We start from the raw sequence: 17472 nt of genomic DNA, 5'->3' as shown, positions 1-17472 counted from the left end.
AGACAGGGATTTTAAGAAGAGGGCGATGTGTTGTGATACGTTAGCGGGTCAGTGGCACGTGTGGACGCGACATGGGAACAGTAGAGTGATCGGATCGAGCCGTGCATTGGATCTGTGGCAGTTGGCCTGCGGCCAGTGGTGTGGCGCGAGCTCTGGCGACGGGTCGCAGCCCCGGCGGCCGCCGCCGCGTCGCCGGATTGAGATACAATGTGGCACGTGCGGCCGCGGCTATTTTGTACTGGCCAGCGCATCCGCCGCCAGCACGGACATGGGCGCTGCGCTGCTTAGATTCGCGAAACAGTCCAAAAATAAAGACTCGCCGCTCTGCCAGCTGCAGCCGAGGGCGGCCGCGACTGCCCCAATACCGGGGGCGGCAGCCGGTGCATCGCGGCTGCGGGTCACTGGCGGCGGACGCCGCGAAAGGAGAGCGAAGTCCGTGGACGAAGGAACGCGGGAGGGAGAGAGAGAGAGAGAGAGAGAGAGAGAGAGAGAAGCGTGCCAGAGGGACAGGTGGTGGGGACGGGCATAAAATGGGGGTCTGGAGGGGGAGACTACAAAATTTCATTGGCCCGGCCAGCGCGTCGCGAACGTTTTACGACCGGTGCACATCAGCCAGGTTGGCTGCGCCGGGCTGAAAAATAATACCGCACCGGAGAGTGCGAATAATGGCAAACTGCAGCGGCTTAAAAAGGTTCGGTCACGGCGCGGGGACGCCACGGGGGCAAGAGGGGCACACGGAGCATGCAAGCAAGCACGCGCGAGGACAACACACGCGCGTATTTCTATTTTTTTTTTTTTTTTTTGGTACTTGTTCATTAAACAATGTTATAGAAGAGAGAAACAGGTCGAACAATCAAAGCAGAGTTATAGCTGCAGCGGCGTCCGCGTCGAGCGATAAGACGGTGCAGTTTATGACGTAAAGTTCGAATGAGACTGCGAGTCGTAAAAGTCCCCCCTCCGCGTGGCGCGGCCAGACCGCGCTCCTCCTCCCGGCCGGCGGCTGCCCCCACCGCCAGCGCCGGGGCTCAAGGAGGCGCTCGCAGAGGCGCTCTGGCGCGCCAGTGCAGTCGCCGGCGCAGCGTGCAGCAGCAGCAGCAACGGTGCCCATGGCGTCGGCGTCGTCGGTTGCCACCACGACCACGAGCCAGCGCACGCCGCCCAACTGCGCGCGCTGCCGGAACCACGGCTACAAGATCCCGCTGAAGGGGCACAAGCGCTACTGCAAGTACCGCTACCACACGTGCGACAAGTGCCTGCTGACGGCCGAGCGCCAGCGCGTCATGGCGATGCAGACGGCGCTGCGGCGCGCCCAGGCGCAGGACGAGGCCATGGGCCTCAAGAAGCCGCCGTCGCCGTCGCCGCCGCCCCCGCCGCCGCCCCCGCCGCTCGCCGCGGGCACCGTGCCCCCCGCCGAAATGGGCGCCGCCGCCGCCGCCGCCGCAGCCGCCATCGTGGTGCCCGGAGAGGAACACTTGCGTCCCGTGGCGGCGGTGCAACCGCGCCACCTGGCCGACGGCAGCTGCGACTCGTCGTGTTCCCCGCCGCCGCCCGGAGGCCGTCGCGGAGAGTCGCCGTCGCAGCACCCCCTGCCGCTGATGCACCACCAGACGCCGTCCGGTGAGTACCGCCCTCCGCCCCCCGCCGCCGAGCCGCACTGCCACGTGCTGCGGCCGGCCGCCTCCGCGCGCCGATTTCAAACTGCCGCCGCCGACAAGCTCTTCTGGCATTCCTCACCTTCCGCACTAACTAGTTACACGTAAGGTGAAAGTTCCTTTAGCCACCGTGTGAAATGCAGGTGCCTTCGGAGCGACTGTCACGACCCTTTTTCGACCGTGACGTGCCTCAAGACTTTCTAAGATCTGATCTATTAGCTATTCATTATTTACCTACGGCAACGAAACACTGGAAGTGACAACATTTTTGGAAAGTGCCAACGTAATGCTCATTCCTCGTGCAATATCTGAGACAGCTTTCTCCCTGAACTGGATCGTCAACATTGAATTTCATACCTGCATCAACTCAACTCTTCACTCACTATTTGTTGCCAAATTATCAGTGGTGTATCAACATTCTAAAATGTAGATAGCATCCGGATAGCCGTCACGACTGCTCTTTGATCGAAGGCTGCAAGTTTATTTTTGAACGCCCCACGACTGGTTTATGACCATGAGTTTTGTTGTAACCCGTGTTCACTCAGGTACGAGCAGCCCTTAGCGGCTCGCCATCTTATTTACAACTTTTCATGACGTCGCCTTTCCGGCTTAGATTTTTTTTTTTAGAATGTGACTTGTAAGTACTGCATCTCTTCCCAGTCAGTACACACTTTAGTTTATTAATGTCTTATATACCTATTATGTTTTAGAACAGTTAGTTTAATTCTGAAGACGACGCTCATAGTAGCGTCGAAACCTGGTCAATTTTGACTTAATATTTGTGACCGAGGGCTCATTTGTTCTAATACAATCTCCATGCGTGATTCGTGAAAACTGGAAAAATATTGAAAGAATGTTAGCACCGAAGTGAAACATTTATTCGTAGTTCATACAGTGGATCTTCGACATAGTTATCTCAATTTTCTTCAGTTGTGCACGCAATCCGGTATGCACGTGGAGAAACTTTATGAACAAAAATTAAATGCGAGAAACAGTGATACAGCTGAGGATATAATTTGTGCCAATAAAGAGCATTGTCGGCTTGTGAGATACAAAGAGCATTCATTTTTCATTTTCCACACGTGTTTAGCACCTTATGTGCTACCTTCAGTGGTTTTTTAATTTTATTTATATTTTATTAAATTTGTATCACTTGACGATGTCATTTGTTTCACGCTGGTAGCGTTTACCTACCATGCTCTAATCCGCTTCACGCGTTTCCCTGTGCTGACGTCTTGTTTACTGTTGCTTCAGACATCTTAAATCTCTTACTTTGTTCATCTCGCCGTTTCAACAGTTGCAAGAGCTTTTTATTTTTATCTCCTAAAAACAAAATTCCTGCCTGCGGTTCGTGTTTATCAAAAGCCGATTATTGGTGCCAAGCGCAAGAGTAAGTGGCGAATTTACGAGGGTATCAGAGACGTTGGAAGATGACATTATATACTTCTTGTAATAGACGGATTGGAGTACTAAGACTGTTTTCTGATGATGGTCGTGTCTCACATAAAGAACAACTTTGTAATTGGTTGCTCACAATTACTGATTTAATTTCTACGTCTGTAACGTCAACATTGCTTAGAGGGTGCAATACTTATGTCTGCATGAAACCTTTACCATGTGCATACCTGGTTTTGTTGCTACATGTGGCCCTCATTTATCCCACACTTCGCCAGTGCAATTTTATCACCTGACGAACCAAAATTAGCTCTTACACATGTAGCTAATCGTCGTAAAATGCACGAATTTCCCGCTTCTGTCCCACCATACTGGAAAGCATTCGACAATGCGAACAGTATAACCGCAGTTCGATCTTCGACAGCTCGAGATGACTGCAATGAGACGATCTGCGGCCACGAGTGTCAGAATAACAGTCAGGGCTAGCCTCAGATTTGGACACTAATGCCCCTTTATCAGTATTGCAGTGTTTCTCTCCACGTTTTAGTGCATTTTAGTAGTATAAAAAAAACTCATTCGCATAACGTGTGCATTTTGCTTTATTAGAGAGTTTGAAGCATTCCATTGTGTCACTGCGCCACAACTCATCTATTTATTTCAGACACAGCTACCAGCTTCCTGAAAGATAAATACTGATTCACTAAATATTGTTATTGGGTCTGCACTCCATTTTGACCATTAGCTGGTGGTATAAATAATTTTTCTGTGATAATCCCTGTTTATTTTTCATACTTCTTCTTCGTTCTCGCCGGCCGCGGTGGTCTAGCGGTTCTAGGCGTTCAGTCCGGAACCGCGCGACTGCTGCGGTCGCAGGTTCGAATCCTGCCTCGGGCACGGATGTGTGTGATGTCCTTAGGTTAGTTAGGTTTAAGTAGTTCTAAGTTCTAGGGGACTGATGACCACAGATGTTTAGTCCCATAGTGCTCAGAGCCATTTGAACCATTTTTCTTCGTTCTCGTCAAGCTACCGAAATTCACAGGCATTTGTCGATAATAGAATGCACTACAGTCAAGATGACGAAGGGGTGCTGAAACGTAATGCCTCCGAATTTTTCATGTGAATACTTTTAAAGCTTTTTAAATAAAACAAAACGTTATTAACATGCTTCATTTGTATTCTTCATGTCTAAGTATTTATTTCTCAACATAGTAACCCTGGCAATGTACACATTTCTCCCAATGGGAGATCAGTCTGTTGATACCGTCATTGTAGAATGTTCTACTTCAGTGACGGAGCCACAACCTCACATCTGATTTACTGCTTCATCACTATAAAAATGAAGTCCTCGATGGTCTTCTTTAAGTTTTGGAAACAGATGAAAATCGGTTGGAGTCAAGCCAGGACTGAAAATCGGATGGGGCCAAGTCGGGACTGTATGGAAGACGATCGATGACAGACAGTGAACCCAAGGCGTCGGATTGTTGCAGATGCCGCAGAGCTCGTGTGTTTCTATTGTCACACTGACGTAGAGGGTGCTCTATGTGTAGACGAACTTCAAAAAATGGTTCAAATGGCTCTGAGCACTATGGGACTTAACATCTGTGGTCATCAGTCCCGTAGAACTGAATTTTGCAACTAAAACAACATCTGTAGAAAACAAGCCATACAACATTCGCAATTCCGTAATTTATGGTTTTCCAAAAGTATGTAGATCTTACCTGAGCGAACTGCGTTAATGTAATGGTTCATTTACATTTCCCTTTTTGTTTTACTTTTTCAAAAACTATGACTCAGTTAATTCAAAACATACCTTAATCATTTTTATTTTGCTTACAATAGCTGCTGACTCATAACTTGTGTTTGTATTGCTATCCTACTCCTCACAACTGTTGATCACTCTTAACTTACCCTCTCTTCCAAGTAGGCTTAGAACAGTTTCATCCTAGCTTCTTTATCTGTGCTTCAACATGTAGAGATAAGTGGGAAAAGTAATGCCCAATCTGTAATTTAATTTCCAACTTTCAGGAAGTCATGTAAAGACAAACACTACGACACATAATAAAATGCATTGTTGTACTTGGGAACTCTTTACGATAAATTATTCGCCAGCTATTTACCTAAGAATCCTGAAGTCACTAACACTCAGCAGTTTACTAGCGTTTGCAAATATGTCTAACCCGAATATGAAGTGTTTGGATCTGGCTTGAATGCCCATTCTGCGCAATCAGTCCCTTTCGCGTTGACATTTATGGTCTGTTTTAGTATTTCCCCGCAGTAATATACTAATTATCGCATACCTTTAATTTCATTTTGGTATCAATTTTATCACAATACCTGAAATAAAGGCAACCTGAAAAAAAAAACACGCTTAAGAGGGAAAGAAAACAGACACATAATTACTGTTATCCATCGAAAAAATACCGCATGGAGTTCACCGCGTGTTACCAGGATGCCGTTTCCTTCTTTCTCCCCATTCGCTATTGCGACAGCAAAGAAATGGATGTTTACTCTTTTTGCTACGGACTTTGTAGAGAAAGATACGTTGGAAGCAGCATAATCGTGGTAGAACCTGTAACGCCGTATTCAAAGATTATTTCGTTAGTTTTTCATTAAGAGACCATTGGCTTATTTCTTTCCGTGATCTTCTCGTAATGGTTATGTCTGACTTAGCAGTCCAACTTAAAATTATTTTATCTCATCAAGAAAAATGAACTCGTCGGGGACCAAAAGGCTGCAACGATATTCAGTAAGTGATATCTTAATAAACAGTCCCCTCAGCAACTGAGATCTGCCACGAGTGTGTCATAAAACCGATATTTTTTTACACTTGATATTAACTGACACCATTATCCATCTTCTTCTCTCCGAGAACTAGGAGAGGGCAAAGTCTGTTCCAGTGGCCATCCCTTTTTGGTCTTCCAACTCTTCACCTTTTTGGAGCATAGTACACAATTGCTGCCGGTAATCTATGCCCAGGCACCCAGTGTAAATGTACGTAACATATTCTCTTTGTTGCTTTTGTTTGCTTATTCCTCGAAGTTTGAATTGTGTCACTGTCTTCATAAACAATGGAATATGATCATCATTTATGTACACTTTTTACATTTAGCCACATTTATCGTGAGTTGTTTATTACTGCAGGTACCACTATATCTTACGGTGCCCTACCGACAGCGAAAACTGTACGTAAAATATTAAACCACGTCTATTTTTTACCGCCGGCAGTATGCTTTTCCATAAACTGCAACAACTTGCATTATTCGTTTGCTTTTCTTTGCCCGTCTGCAGCACAGTTTTCCATTGTAAGAGACACATCCTATCTACGTTCTCAACCTCCAACCTTTTCTTGGTCAAACAATACTTTATCTCAGTAACATGGCACAGCACCATTGGCGGATCTCTCCATAATTTTTAAATTTTCTATTTTTTTGAAAACTTAAATTTAAATTGTTGAAACAAAAGTTTACAACTTTGAAGAATTTCAACAGTTACAATCTTAACGCATGATGGAAATGTCTTTCAATAACGAAACTACCCCAGGTGGCCAATCCACCGTCGGCAACGACGCAAGCAGACCCATGGATTCTGGGGAGTCTGCAACACCATGCAAATCCAACAAGATTAAACCCAGAAAAATCTTCAACATAGCAACTCTCAACATAAACTCCCTTCTCAAAGTGGGAAAACTTAAGCACCTTACAGACCAGTTACACACGGAAGACATACAAATTGTGGCGCTACAAGAAACTCGCTTCACTGATGAAAACACATTTGAATCAAACAAATTCAGAATATTTAAAGGAAAACCTGGAAAAATTGTGATGAAGAAATGCCCTCAGCTTGGCACAGCTTTTGCTGTAAACACAAAAATTCTGAACTCTGTCGAACATTTTTGGTCAACATCATCGAGAACATCTTTCCTCACTTTTCGATGTGCAAATAAAAAATACACATTAATCAATGTTCAAGCTCCCACAAATGACAAAAATAGTGCTAAAAATAGGGAAGGAACAGATGAATTCTGGGAAAACCTTAAGGATCATATATCAGAAATCCCAGAAAACAATGCAAAAATACTTCTAGGAGATTTTAACGCTCAGATTGGAAAAGAAAAGAAATTCCGCGATATTGTCGGCAACTTTCCCGCACACAAACGAACCAACAAAAATGGAGAAAGGTTAATTATGCTCTGTAAGCAGTTTAAACTCAAGCTAATGTCAACACGTTTTAAACATCTTCCCAGAAAACAAAAAACCTGGGTATCTCCGATAAAGAGTATCGGAGAATTTCAAATAGATCACGTTGCCATCTCCTCCAAATGTGAAAAGAAATATTGAACACACGTGTCCGAAAATCTCTAAACCTCGACTCTGATCACTATCTCACGAAAATAAAAACTAAACTGATCCCACAAAACAAACAGAAAAGCAGAAACGGTGAATATAAAAACAGAAATAAAATAAATTTTGATCTTACAACCCTGAGAAATTACAACCTTAAGTCCAACTCTAACCTCAAGGATTTTCAGAAAAAACTAAAGACATTCTCCCCTTCACAAAACCTCCAAGAATTTCAGAACAACTTGATTGAGGCAACAGAAACAACCTTTCCAAAAAAGAGCAAACCGAGACTCGCGTGGTGGGACAGCAACTGTAATGAAGTTCTGCATGAAAGACTTAAAGCCTGGAAAAAGTGGAACTCACATAAAACTGAAAACAACTTTGATGAATTTAAGCAAGCCAGAAAGAATGCCTCGAAAACTATTCGCAACACCAAGAGACAATATGAAAAACAACAACTGGACTCAACCGAAGAGAATTTCAAGAAATGCAACACGACAGCTTGGTACAAAACATTCAACCAGAAACTCCGAGGATACCGGTCCCCTTGCCTAAACCTTATGAGAAATAATAAGACTCTCGCCACCAACAATACTGAAAACTGTGAAATCCTGGCTGAATATTTTGAGACACTCCTAAACTGCCAAACACCCATCCAGACTCTCAGTTTTACGCAACCAGAAACATTACCAACACAGTCAACACCTCCGACACGAGAGGAAATCACAAACATAATCAAAAATCTCAAAAACAGGAAAGCATGTGGAGAAGACACAATTACAGCAGAAATGCTCAAGCTTGGGGGAGAAACATCAGTAGAAGCACTACACAAAGAACTTGAACAAGTATGGGAAACCAAGAAAATCCCAAGTCACTGGAAAACTGCCCTAATTCACCCTTTGTTTAAAAAAGGTGACAAAAGGGATGTTAACAACTATCGTGGAATATCGCTTCTCCCAGTCCCATACGAAATTCTATCAAAAGCCCTGCTCAATCGTGTATCACCAATTATAGAGGGAAAACTTGGAGAATATCAAGCTGGCTTCAGACCAGGAAGATCCTGCGCCGAACAAATTTTTAACCTCAAAACAACAATGAACTATTTATCTACAAGGAGCAAGAAATATTTCATAACATTCATTGATTTAAAAAAAGCTTATGACTCAATCGATAGGGACACACTCATCAAAACACTTCGAGAATATGAAATAGATGAAACAACAATCACCATAATCAAAGAAACATTAACAAATACCACATCAAAAGTAAAATTCCAAGGAGAAATTTCACGGCATTTCGAGGTCAAAACCGGCCGGTACTCTTCAACTGTGTTCTGGATAAAGTCATAGCAGAATGGAGAAAACTCACGCAAAAACATGGAGTTGAGAAAGTCCAAATTGGAGGGAAGTGCTACAAAGCCATTGAAACCAACTGTTTTGCCTTCGCTGACGATCTCGCCTGTTTAGCTTACACACAAAAAGACACAATAAAACAAATAGAATTACTTAAAGAAACTGCTGAAAAAGCAGACTTGCAAATTTCATTTGAAAAGACAGAAATCATTACAAATATCAAAAATACACCAAAGAAAATAACTACGAAATACGGGAAAATACAGGTATCTAAACATTTTAAATATCTTGGTGAACTAATTCAGCCTGTGGCAAAAGGTCAACCAGCCTGCAGGGCTAGAATACAAAAACTAGAGACAGCAACTCACTACTGCAGACAAATGTATTCAAAAAAATGTATATCCAAAAACATTAAACTCAGACACTACCAGACTGTCATTAGACCGCAGATACTATATGCATCAGAAACACTGGCAAATTTTACATACGCAGAACAGATAGAAAATTGTGAAAGAAGAATTGTGAGGACAATTCTTCGACACAGGAAAATAACAGATGATCAAGGCAAGTCTGTATACAGACTAAAAAGCAACGAAGAAGTGTATACGAAGTGCAGCAAAATTACAGACGAAATTAGAAAAAGAAGATGCTCCTTTTATGCTCACATCATGAGGATGAACCTGAATAGGCTTACAAAACAAATATTTTCGTACATCGCTAATCTAAAAAATAAAAATTTATGGTTTATCAACACAGAAAGAGATCTAAAAGAAATGGACATAGATCAGGAAACAATATTTAACAGAAACCTTTTTAGAAAAAAACTGAATTCATTCACGGGTTTCGGTGTGAAAATTAAGAAGACTTGTGGAACTAAATGGTCTGAAGAGAGAAAAGCCGCCTTCAGCGCAAGAATGAAAGAAGTGTGGACTGAGAGAAAGAAGACTTCCCAGAATCGCAAGAAATAACTGTTTTCACGGTCTTTAACGGCCAAATTTGTAAAAAAAAAAAAAACAAAAAAAAACCTTTACTAACGACAATTAATGCTTTTGCGTATTCGTATCGCATATTGATTCCTGTTGTTTGAATATCTGTAGGAATTATGCACTACGGAATTTCAGTAGTTCTTTATTATGGACGTTGAAGACTACCACGAAGACCTTGTATGCCACAATATTTTACAAACGTAGAGTGGTGACATAGTACACCAAGCCAACCACTTTGTATGAGAAAATGCAGGAGAGAAATGTTTCAAAATGGTTCAAATGGCTCTGAGCACTATGCGACTTAACTTCTGAGGTCATCAGTCGTCTAGAACTTAGAACTAATTAAACCTTGCTAACCTAAGGACATCACACACATCCATGCCCGAGGCAGGATTCGAACCTGCGACCGTAGCGGTCGCTCGGCTCCAGACTGTAGCGCCCAGAACCGCACGGCCACTACGGCCGGCGAGAAAAGTTTAATTTTGTCATAAGCGGCGTAGTATTTTGTTGTTAGGACTGCCAGAAGTATAGGTATATTTAACTGCGGTTCACACAAATGACAGCTAATTGTTACTCTGGTAACTTTGAGACCATCTGAATACAGAGGAGGTACTGTTGGCTAGCCACCAAGACCACGCGACTTGACGTGAATAAGTTGCCTGCCGTTCGATCATGTAAGAAATTTGGAATGCCTGTGAACCGAGCAGGTACTGGAAGATCTCGAGCTTCTGAAAATGTCAGCCAAATAATGGAAATCTTAGGACCAATCCGACAGCCATTCCTGAACAGATTTTTCTGTCGTGACAGCACTTTAGTAGCCTGACGTACTTACAATATTGCGGACAGCGTTATTATTACACATCGTTTTACCACTTTGGCGTTTTGGCTTTCAGAAGGAAAACACCATTTTACAATCCTTTTCTCTTGCATGAAGTTGTTTGGGTTCATATGCTTCATTATCCCTGGAATTTTTTCTTTGCGTTTCGTGTATTATTAATGGTGTCTGTGTATTATTAATGGCATCTGTCAAATTACAAAGCAATTTGCTTTAGCCTTCGTCAGTTCTGTCTGTCATTCTTAATATTTTCTGAGAACAAGCACTATACAAGCAAGGACGAGCTAAGAGCTTACCCATTGCACTGCACTGTGACGTAACTGCCATTGAAGAGTTATCACTTGTTACCTTTCTCAAACATGCCAGTTGTTATTTTTGTTTTGGCCTGAGCCTCCAAGAGTTGAGAAATACAGAGCCATAAAAATAAAATATCATGGTTTGGATTGTGGCACTCGACAAAGACCTAAGGGTAGGTGTTGATAATCATCGTGTCATAAAATAAACTTCAACAGTAAATTTTTGGATGTAGTCTTGAAAATAAATTTGATAAGAATAAGTAATGTATAATCAACAGCTTAAAACGAAAAAAAATGCACAAATTGTCAAGCAGCGGAATAAATAATGAACAATTGTGCTGAGGGTAGCTGAAGACAATGTTTACATATACAGAAAAAGGTATAACCAGATGAGTCAAGATATCCTGGGAAGCTTTCGGTAAACTAGACTTTTGAAACCTAAGCTGTCTGTAGCACAAACACTACGAAAAGTGTGTATTGCCAGTTGTTACTGTTCGCACCGTGTCATGAACTTTGAAACCTTCAATATGAGAACTTTCAACAGCCAACCGGTTGCACATAGACGGTAGGTACATTGACCTAGATTTCATTCAGAATGAAGTGTTACTAAATCGAAAAATTAGTCTGATGTTTTTCCAAACTAGGCACACGTTGCAAAGGTGAGAACGTTATATTTTACTTTTGACATGAGCGTAACTGGTCCAAATTCTGGCAATTGCTTTCTAGCAATATAATTTTACAATTCAGCAACATTTCGTTCTGACGAAGACACCTCTAGTAGGTGTTGAAACCTAGGTCAACGTACCCACCGTTTATAGGCAATCGGTTGGCTGTTTAATCCTGTGTTGAAACTAGTAGCCTATACGGCTGCTGAATAACAGCCATGTTCCAAACTGTAATATGAGAACTTCCAAATCTAATGGTTACTAAGCGGGAAACGAAGTGACTTATGTCGGAAATTATTTGGAGAGACAAGAAAACAAACAAACAGAAAAGGTGACATACTATTGATAGATGATGTAATTATGACTGTAACGAAAATGTAGTTAAGATGGAAGTTAAGGTGAAAGAACGGAGGATGGACTAAGGAAGTTACTTGATGGATTCCACGAGGCAAGACGATATAGAGACGACGACCTAATCGGAGGTGGTTACATGACGTTCGAATGCGTGCAGGAACAACATATGTCAGAATAACTGAAAACTGTAGAGCATGGAATAGTCTGATCGCGTTCTCAGGCCAACAGTGAACGCCGCATGGATGATGATGAAATATAAAATACCTCTCCAGAAAGAATAGTCGTAATAATGAGCAAAATTGATAATAACTGAATCTGAAAAAAAAGTCGCAGGAATAAGAAAAGCGTCAAGAGAAAGAGAGTGGTCTTACTTTTCATGTATTTTGGTGTATCATTTACATTGGAAGATGATTTTGGATATACGATGGGACTTCGAAAAGTAAGTTACACATTATTATGGCAGGCCAAGTACCTCCTATTGAAAACTGACAGCACGTCAAAATGACACAGATATTTCTAGCAGTCGTTCAATTTTTCGACGACAGAAATCCCCACCTTGGTCACGGAACTGTTCGACAACCGCTATGTGGACTTTCTCATCTTGGAAAGTCACTTTCCCATCACATGTTCTTTCAAATGCCGAAAGGATTGAAACTGCCGGGAGTAAGATCGTGGGTGCAATGTGAGCACAATTACTGGTGACGAATCCGGACGATGGAATGAACATTGGCTATTGAGAAGCGCGCCTGCCGAGGAATGTACGCGGTAGTCAATCTGCGATTGATGAGAGTCAGTTCCTCGACTACCTGCGCATTGTCGTCTTTGGTCAAACTCGATGGCCTTCCTTTACGATCACTACCACCCACGTCTGTGCGGCATTAGCCAAATTGTTGGCACCATTTCGCTATGGCTCTACCGCTCATTGCAGCTGGTTCATACAGCGCCAGAATCTCACGGTGAATCTGTGTGAAATTTAGATATGTTGCCCACAAGAATCGTACTGTCCACCGTAAATGAACTTCGGTGGACGTTTTCAGCTGCCCTCCGTTTCATCGCACACTGTGATCTACACGTTACCCGTACCGCAGCGGAACTGTGTCTGAAGGAAACCGGGAACTTTTACTGTGTTCCGAAAATTTGCCACTGTTGTTGTACTATGGTATTAGCTTGGAATGAAACGTGTAATATACTTTCTGAAGTCCCTGCATATTTGGATACGTGATCGAATCTGTTCAAAAAATGGTTCAAATTGCTCTAAGCACTATGGGACTTAACATCTGAGGTCATCGATCGAATCTGTCACGGACACATTGGCACCGGAACGCGCTTGCTTAATTAGAATTTGGAAGTTGTCAGTGACGTCAAATAATAATTTTGGAGCGACGACAAACAAGTGAAATTCTTATTTTCCCGTTTTTTCAACTGATCCATGCAAGAAGTGCCAAAGAAATTTGTGAGTTTTAAAATGGCAACGTACTATTTTTTTTAAAAGTGGGCACAGTGAAGCACAGTAGATAATGAGAAAAATAGTCAAGAAATATAAAATAATACTCTCGAACATTTTACATTACTAGCGCAGAATATTCTTTCTGTAAATGCCAGGCAACTCTCCCGCTTTTCGTACGCTTTGAGAGCGCACACTGGATGTTTCAGGGAATATCTGACGTGTTGCTTTCATCTCCTGAGAAGCTATTCGAAGTAAGTCTCGCTTTTAAACCTCCAATAACTGCTCATGACAGAAACCTTCATTCTCTAGTAGTTTCCATCAGACACATGATCCGACTCATCCTGCACGTTTTCGTTAGTAAAAAAAAAAAAAAAAAAAAAAAAAAAAAAAAAAAAAAAAAAAAAAAATAAATAAATAAATATATATATATATATATATATATATATATATATATAAAATACCCACTCTACTGTCATCAGTAGTAAAGGGCTTTAATACAGTTAAAATTATTTTATACCCAGACTGCATTCAGATTCCATGTTCCTGTGTTGAGTGCACTCTGCAGAGTGTGTCGGACAGCTCCTGCAGAGATTACAGGATGTCACACATTCCTACTGACGGTAGAATGACCGCATACAGAAAAAAAAATTTCTGTAATTGTATATTAGGAAACCAATACCTGTCAGATATGAGCCGTTTTTATTGTGACGAATGTGTAGTATTTGGTGGTGAAGCCACTCACAAGTGACGGCACATTAAATTACCAGAAGACGCCCGTGTGGTCAGATGCAAATCCTCGAGAAATCATGGATGTGAGGCACCAGGATCGCTTCGGTATCAGTGTGTGGGCTGGAATTGTCAGCAACAGACTTATAACGCCATACGACCAAACAGTTTGAAGGGTGCTATCACCGATTTCTTTGCGATGAATTACTGACGCTATTGCAGAACGTGACCCGTGTGGCAAGACAACGACTGTGGTGTATGCAGGAAGAGACACCACAGTATTTTCTAACGATCGTGCGACAGACCTCACAGCAGTGTTTCATGGGCAATGAATTGGACGAGATCGTTCAGCAGTATTGCCTCCAATTTCAGCGGACCTGAAACCGTTGTCTTTCTGGCAACGATGATATTTAAAGGCACTGGTGTACGCCCAATACATTGACAATGTGCAGACATCACGGGAGCTTGAGATCTATGCACGTGACGCAATCGGAGCCAGATGTATTCGAAACAGTGCGTGATTCACTGAGAAGGAGGGCTGAAGGGTGCGTCAGGAAGCGTGGTAACCACGGCAGCACTGCCTGTAGTGTGTACTTCTATGTAACACACAGATGGGAAAGGGAGAACTGATTGGCCTATATCTCAACAGGAACTGATTTCCGACATTTGATTATAGAAAATTTTCTTCTAGTTTCGATCAGTTCTAGCTCCTGAAAGGATATACGAATTTTTTCTCAGCCAATGTAGTGAAGAAAAGTTGGCAATAACAGTGCCTGCGTGTTGCTAAGGTGCATGACATCTAGATAATTTACGTGTCTAGACTTTTACGATTAGAACCATTTTCCACTAAATTCTGGATATACGACCACATTATGGTGTAAAATACTTGTGTTTCGGTCACTACTGTCCGGTCGGAACGCTGCACTGCAACTTAACGTCGTGTCACATCCAGAATAAATTATCGAAACTATGTGAACACTAATCATTCATGCAGTCTGGTAATACAGCTGACTCGTGTCAACATACAGAACGTTCGAACCTCCGACTGATAGTCTGAGGAAAAGCCATATGCTGTTTCCAGCATGACTACTCTGTAAATGCGTGGCCCGTTCGAAAAATTTGCCCTCCACGAGACTCTTCTCTCCCAGAACTATTTTTAATGCCGTGAAGCAGGTATGTTGTCTTTCTCGGAATATCAGCTTGGGGGAAACAATGAATGATGTTCACTAGCCTTCCAGAAACAGCAAAAATTTTCACCCTGACTAATTTCCCTCTTCCTCCATCTCACTGCATCTTCTATGGTCCACTGGACGTTGAGACCAAAGGCCGAATAGCCTACGCTACATGACGAGAACATAAGCTTTGTGTACTCAGTGCTTACAAAGTCACCCATGGTTTTTCAACGCTAATTTCAAGCGGAAGAAAAAACTACAGTTAATAGTTTAAAAGAGAGCTACATGACTAATAAAACCAAGTAACTTCTAAAATGGATTCTACTGTACAATTACGCCTTTTAATGGGCGGGAGAAGGGGTAGCTTACACCAAACAAAGTACAAAAGCTATTTTCAGGCTTCGCAAAAGTGTTTATTATATCTCATTTCGGTTAGTTCTAAGTTAGTGGAACATCAAAGCCTGCAAATTGGCTTATTCACAGTAGTCTGTAAAACGGAATATTTACAAAAGTCATATGTTGTTACCGGGGTTAGAATATAGTGTTCCTCGGCTGTTCATTTGTCCTAATTATTACCACGTGATTGACTAAACGGGTACATACACTTCAAGAAAACAGTTCAGTAACTGACGAGCAGCTGAGGCCGTTGATGTTAGGCGAAGGTAGTGATTATGCAGTGGAATGGGGCACAAGCTCCCACCAAGTGACAATAGGTCGCTGAGTTAACGAGTGATCATAAAGGGAAGATGGTACTTGTATTTGCGGCAGTAGACAAAAATGGTTGCCAGTCGGATACTAACAGAATGCGTTGGCCGAATACAGTGCTCAAACACAAAAGCGTTATTTGAGTTGCTGCGTGTTATATGTTCGGTTAAATTCAAATGTTCAAATGTGTGTGAAATCTTATGGGACTTAACTGCTAAGGTCATCAGTCCTTAAGCGTACACACTGCTTAACCTAAATTATCCTAAGGACAAGCACACACACCCATGCCCGAGGAAGGACTCGAACCTCCGCCGGGACCAGCCGCACAGTCCATGACTGCAGCGCCTAAGACCGCTCGGCTAATACCGCGCGGCGGTTAAATTAAAAAATAAAAGCATAAATAACGTAACACAAAACAAACTACATAGCAGACACGTCTTTCTAGAGGTACATTTGGAAAAAGAATCTGGCGCATTCGGAAACACAATCGTTTCTAAATTGATGGTCGGCACTGTCTTCGAACGATCCCTTGAATTTCCTGCCACCCTCGATCTTCCTTGATCAAAGGAGATGACTGCCATCTTCCCTTTGTTCGATTATAATGTGAATTATTTTCTCTAGAACTTATCTCCTTCCCAATTTAGTGCCCTTCTATACTTTCCCTCCTTCTTCTTGTTTCTTTTCTTTTCTCTTTCTTCTTCTTCCCTACGTACTTTGCTCTCTGCCTCTTCCTGTTTAATACATGCACATTTACGAGATAGACAGCTACCTAAAAGTGTGTGGTGGAGGGTGTTTCTGATACCATTAACTGATCTCCCATTCCGTGATCCAGTCGCGTAAAGCGCGTGGGAAGAACGATTGTAGGTAAGCCTCTGCACAGACACTAATTTTTCGAATTTTCTCGTTGTGATCAAATTGTTCAAATGGCTCTGACCACTATGCGACTTAACTTCTGAGGTCATCAGTCGCCTAGAACTTAGAACTAATTAAACCTAACTAAGCTAAGGACATCACACACATCCATGTCCGAGGCAGGATTCGAACATGCGACCGTAGCGGTCGCTGGGCTACAGACTGTAGCGCCTAGAACCGCACGACCACTCCGGCCGGCCTCGTTGTGATCATTTCGCGAAATATATGTGGGAAGGAATAATATGTTGCCTGACTCCTCCCAGAAAGTGCTCTCTCCAGATTTTGGTAGTGAACCTCTCCGTGTTGCACTAGGCCACTGTTGCAACTTCTGTCACCAGAGTTCTTCTCTATTTCTGCCATTAGTCCTACCTGGTAAAGATCCTAGACTGGTGTGAAGTCTCAAGAAAAGGCCGAACGAACACAGGTGTCTTGTAAGTAACTTCTTTCATGGATGAGTTACATTTCCTTCAGATTCTTCCTATGAATCTCAGTCTTGCATGTTCTTTTCCTACTGTTTATGTGGCCACTTCACTTAAAGGCCGCCCCCTTACTGAGTGGTCAACGCGTCTGTCATTCAGTGGACAAGCGTTCGATTACCTGAGGGGGGGAGGAGGAGGGGCGGAGATGGTCTCCGG

The 17472-nt window shown here is 42.6% G+C and overlaps 1 protein-coding gene across 1 annotated transcript in view; it reads left to right on the top strand.

The window, feature by feature from the left end:
- Positions 1 to 1415: 1415 nt before the first annotated feature.
- Positions 1416 to 17472, top strand: part of LOC126475533 (protein doublesex-like) — a 398582-nt gene continuing 382525 nt past the window's right edge. The window contains exon 1 of the mRNA XM_050103477.1: positions 1416 to 1617. Coding sequence (XP_049959434.1) covers positions 1416 to 1617 — 202 coding nt within the window. The remainder of the gene's footprint in view (positions 1618 to 17472) is intronic.

Source organism: Schistocerca serialis, chromosome 1, assembly GCF_023864345.2.
Source record: "Schistocerca serialis cubense isolate TAMUIC-IGC-003099 chromosome 1, iqSchSeri2.2, whole genome shotgun sequence".
NCBI lineage: Eukaryota > Metazoa > Arthropoda > Insecta > Orthoptera > Acrididae > Schistocerca > Schistocerca serialis.
Note: the sequence above shows the minus strand (reverse complement) of the source record. Positions and strands in the feature narration are given on the sequence as shown.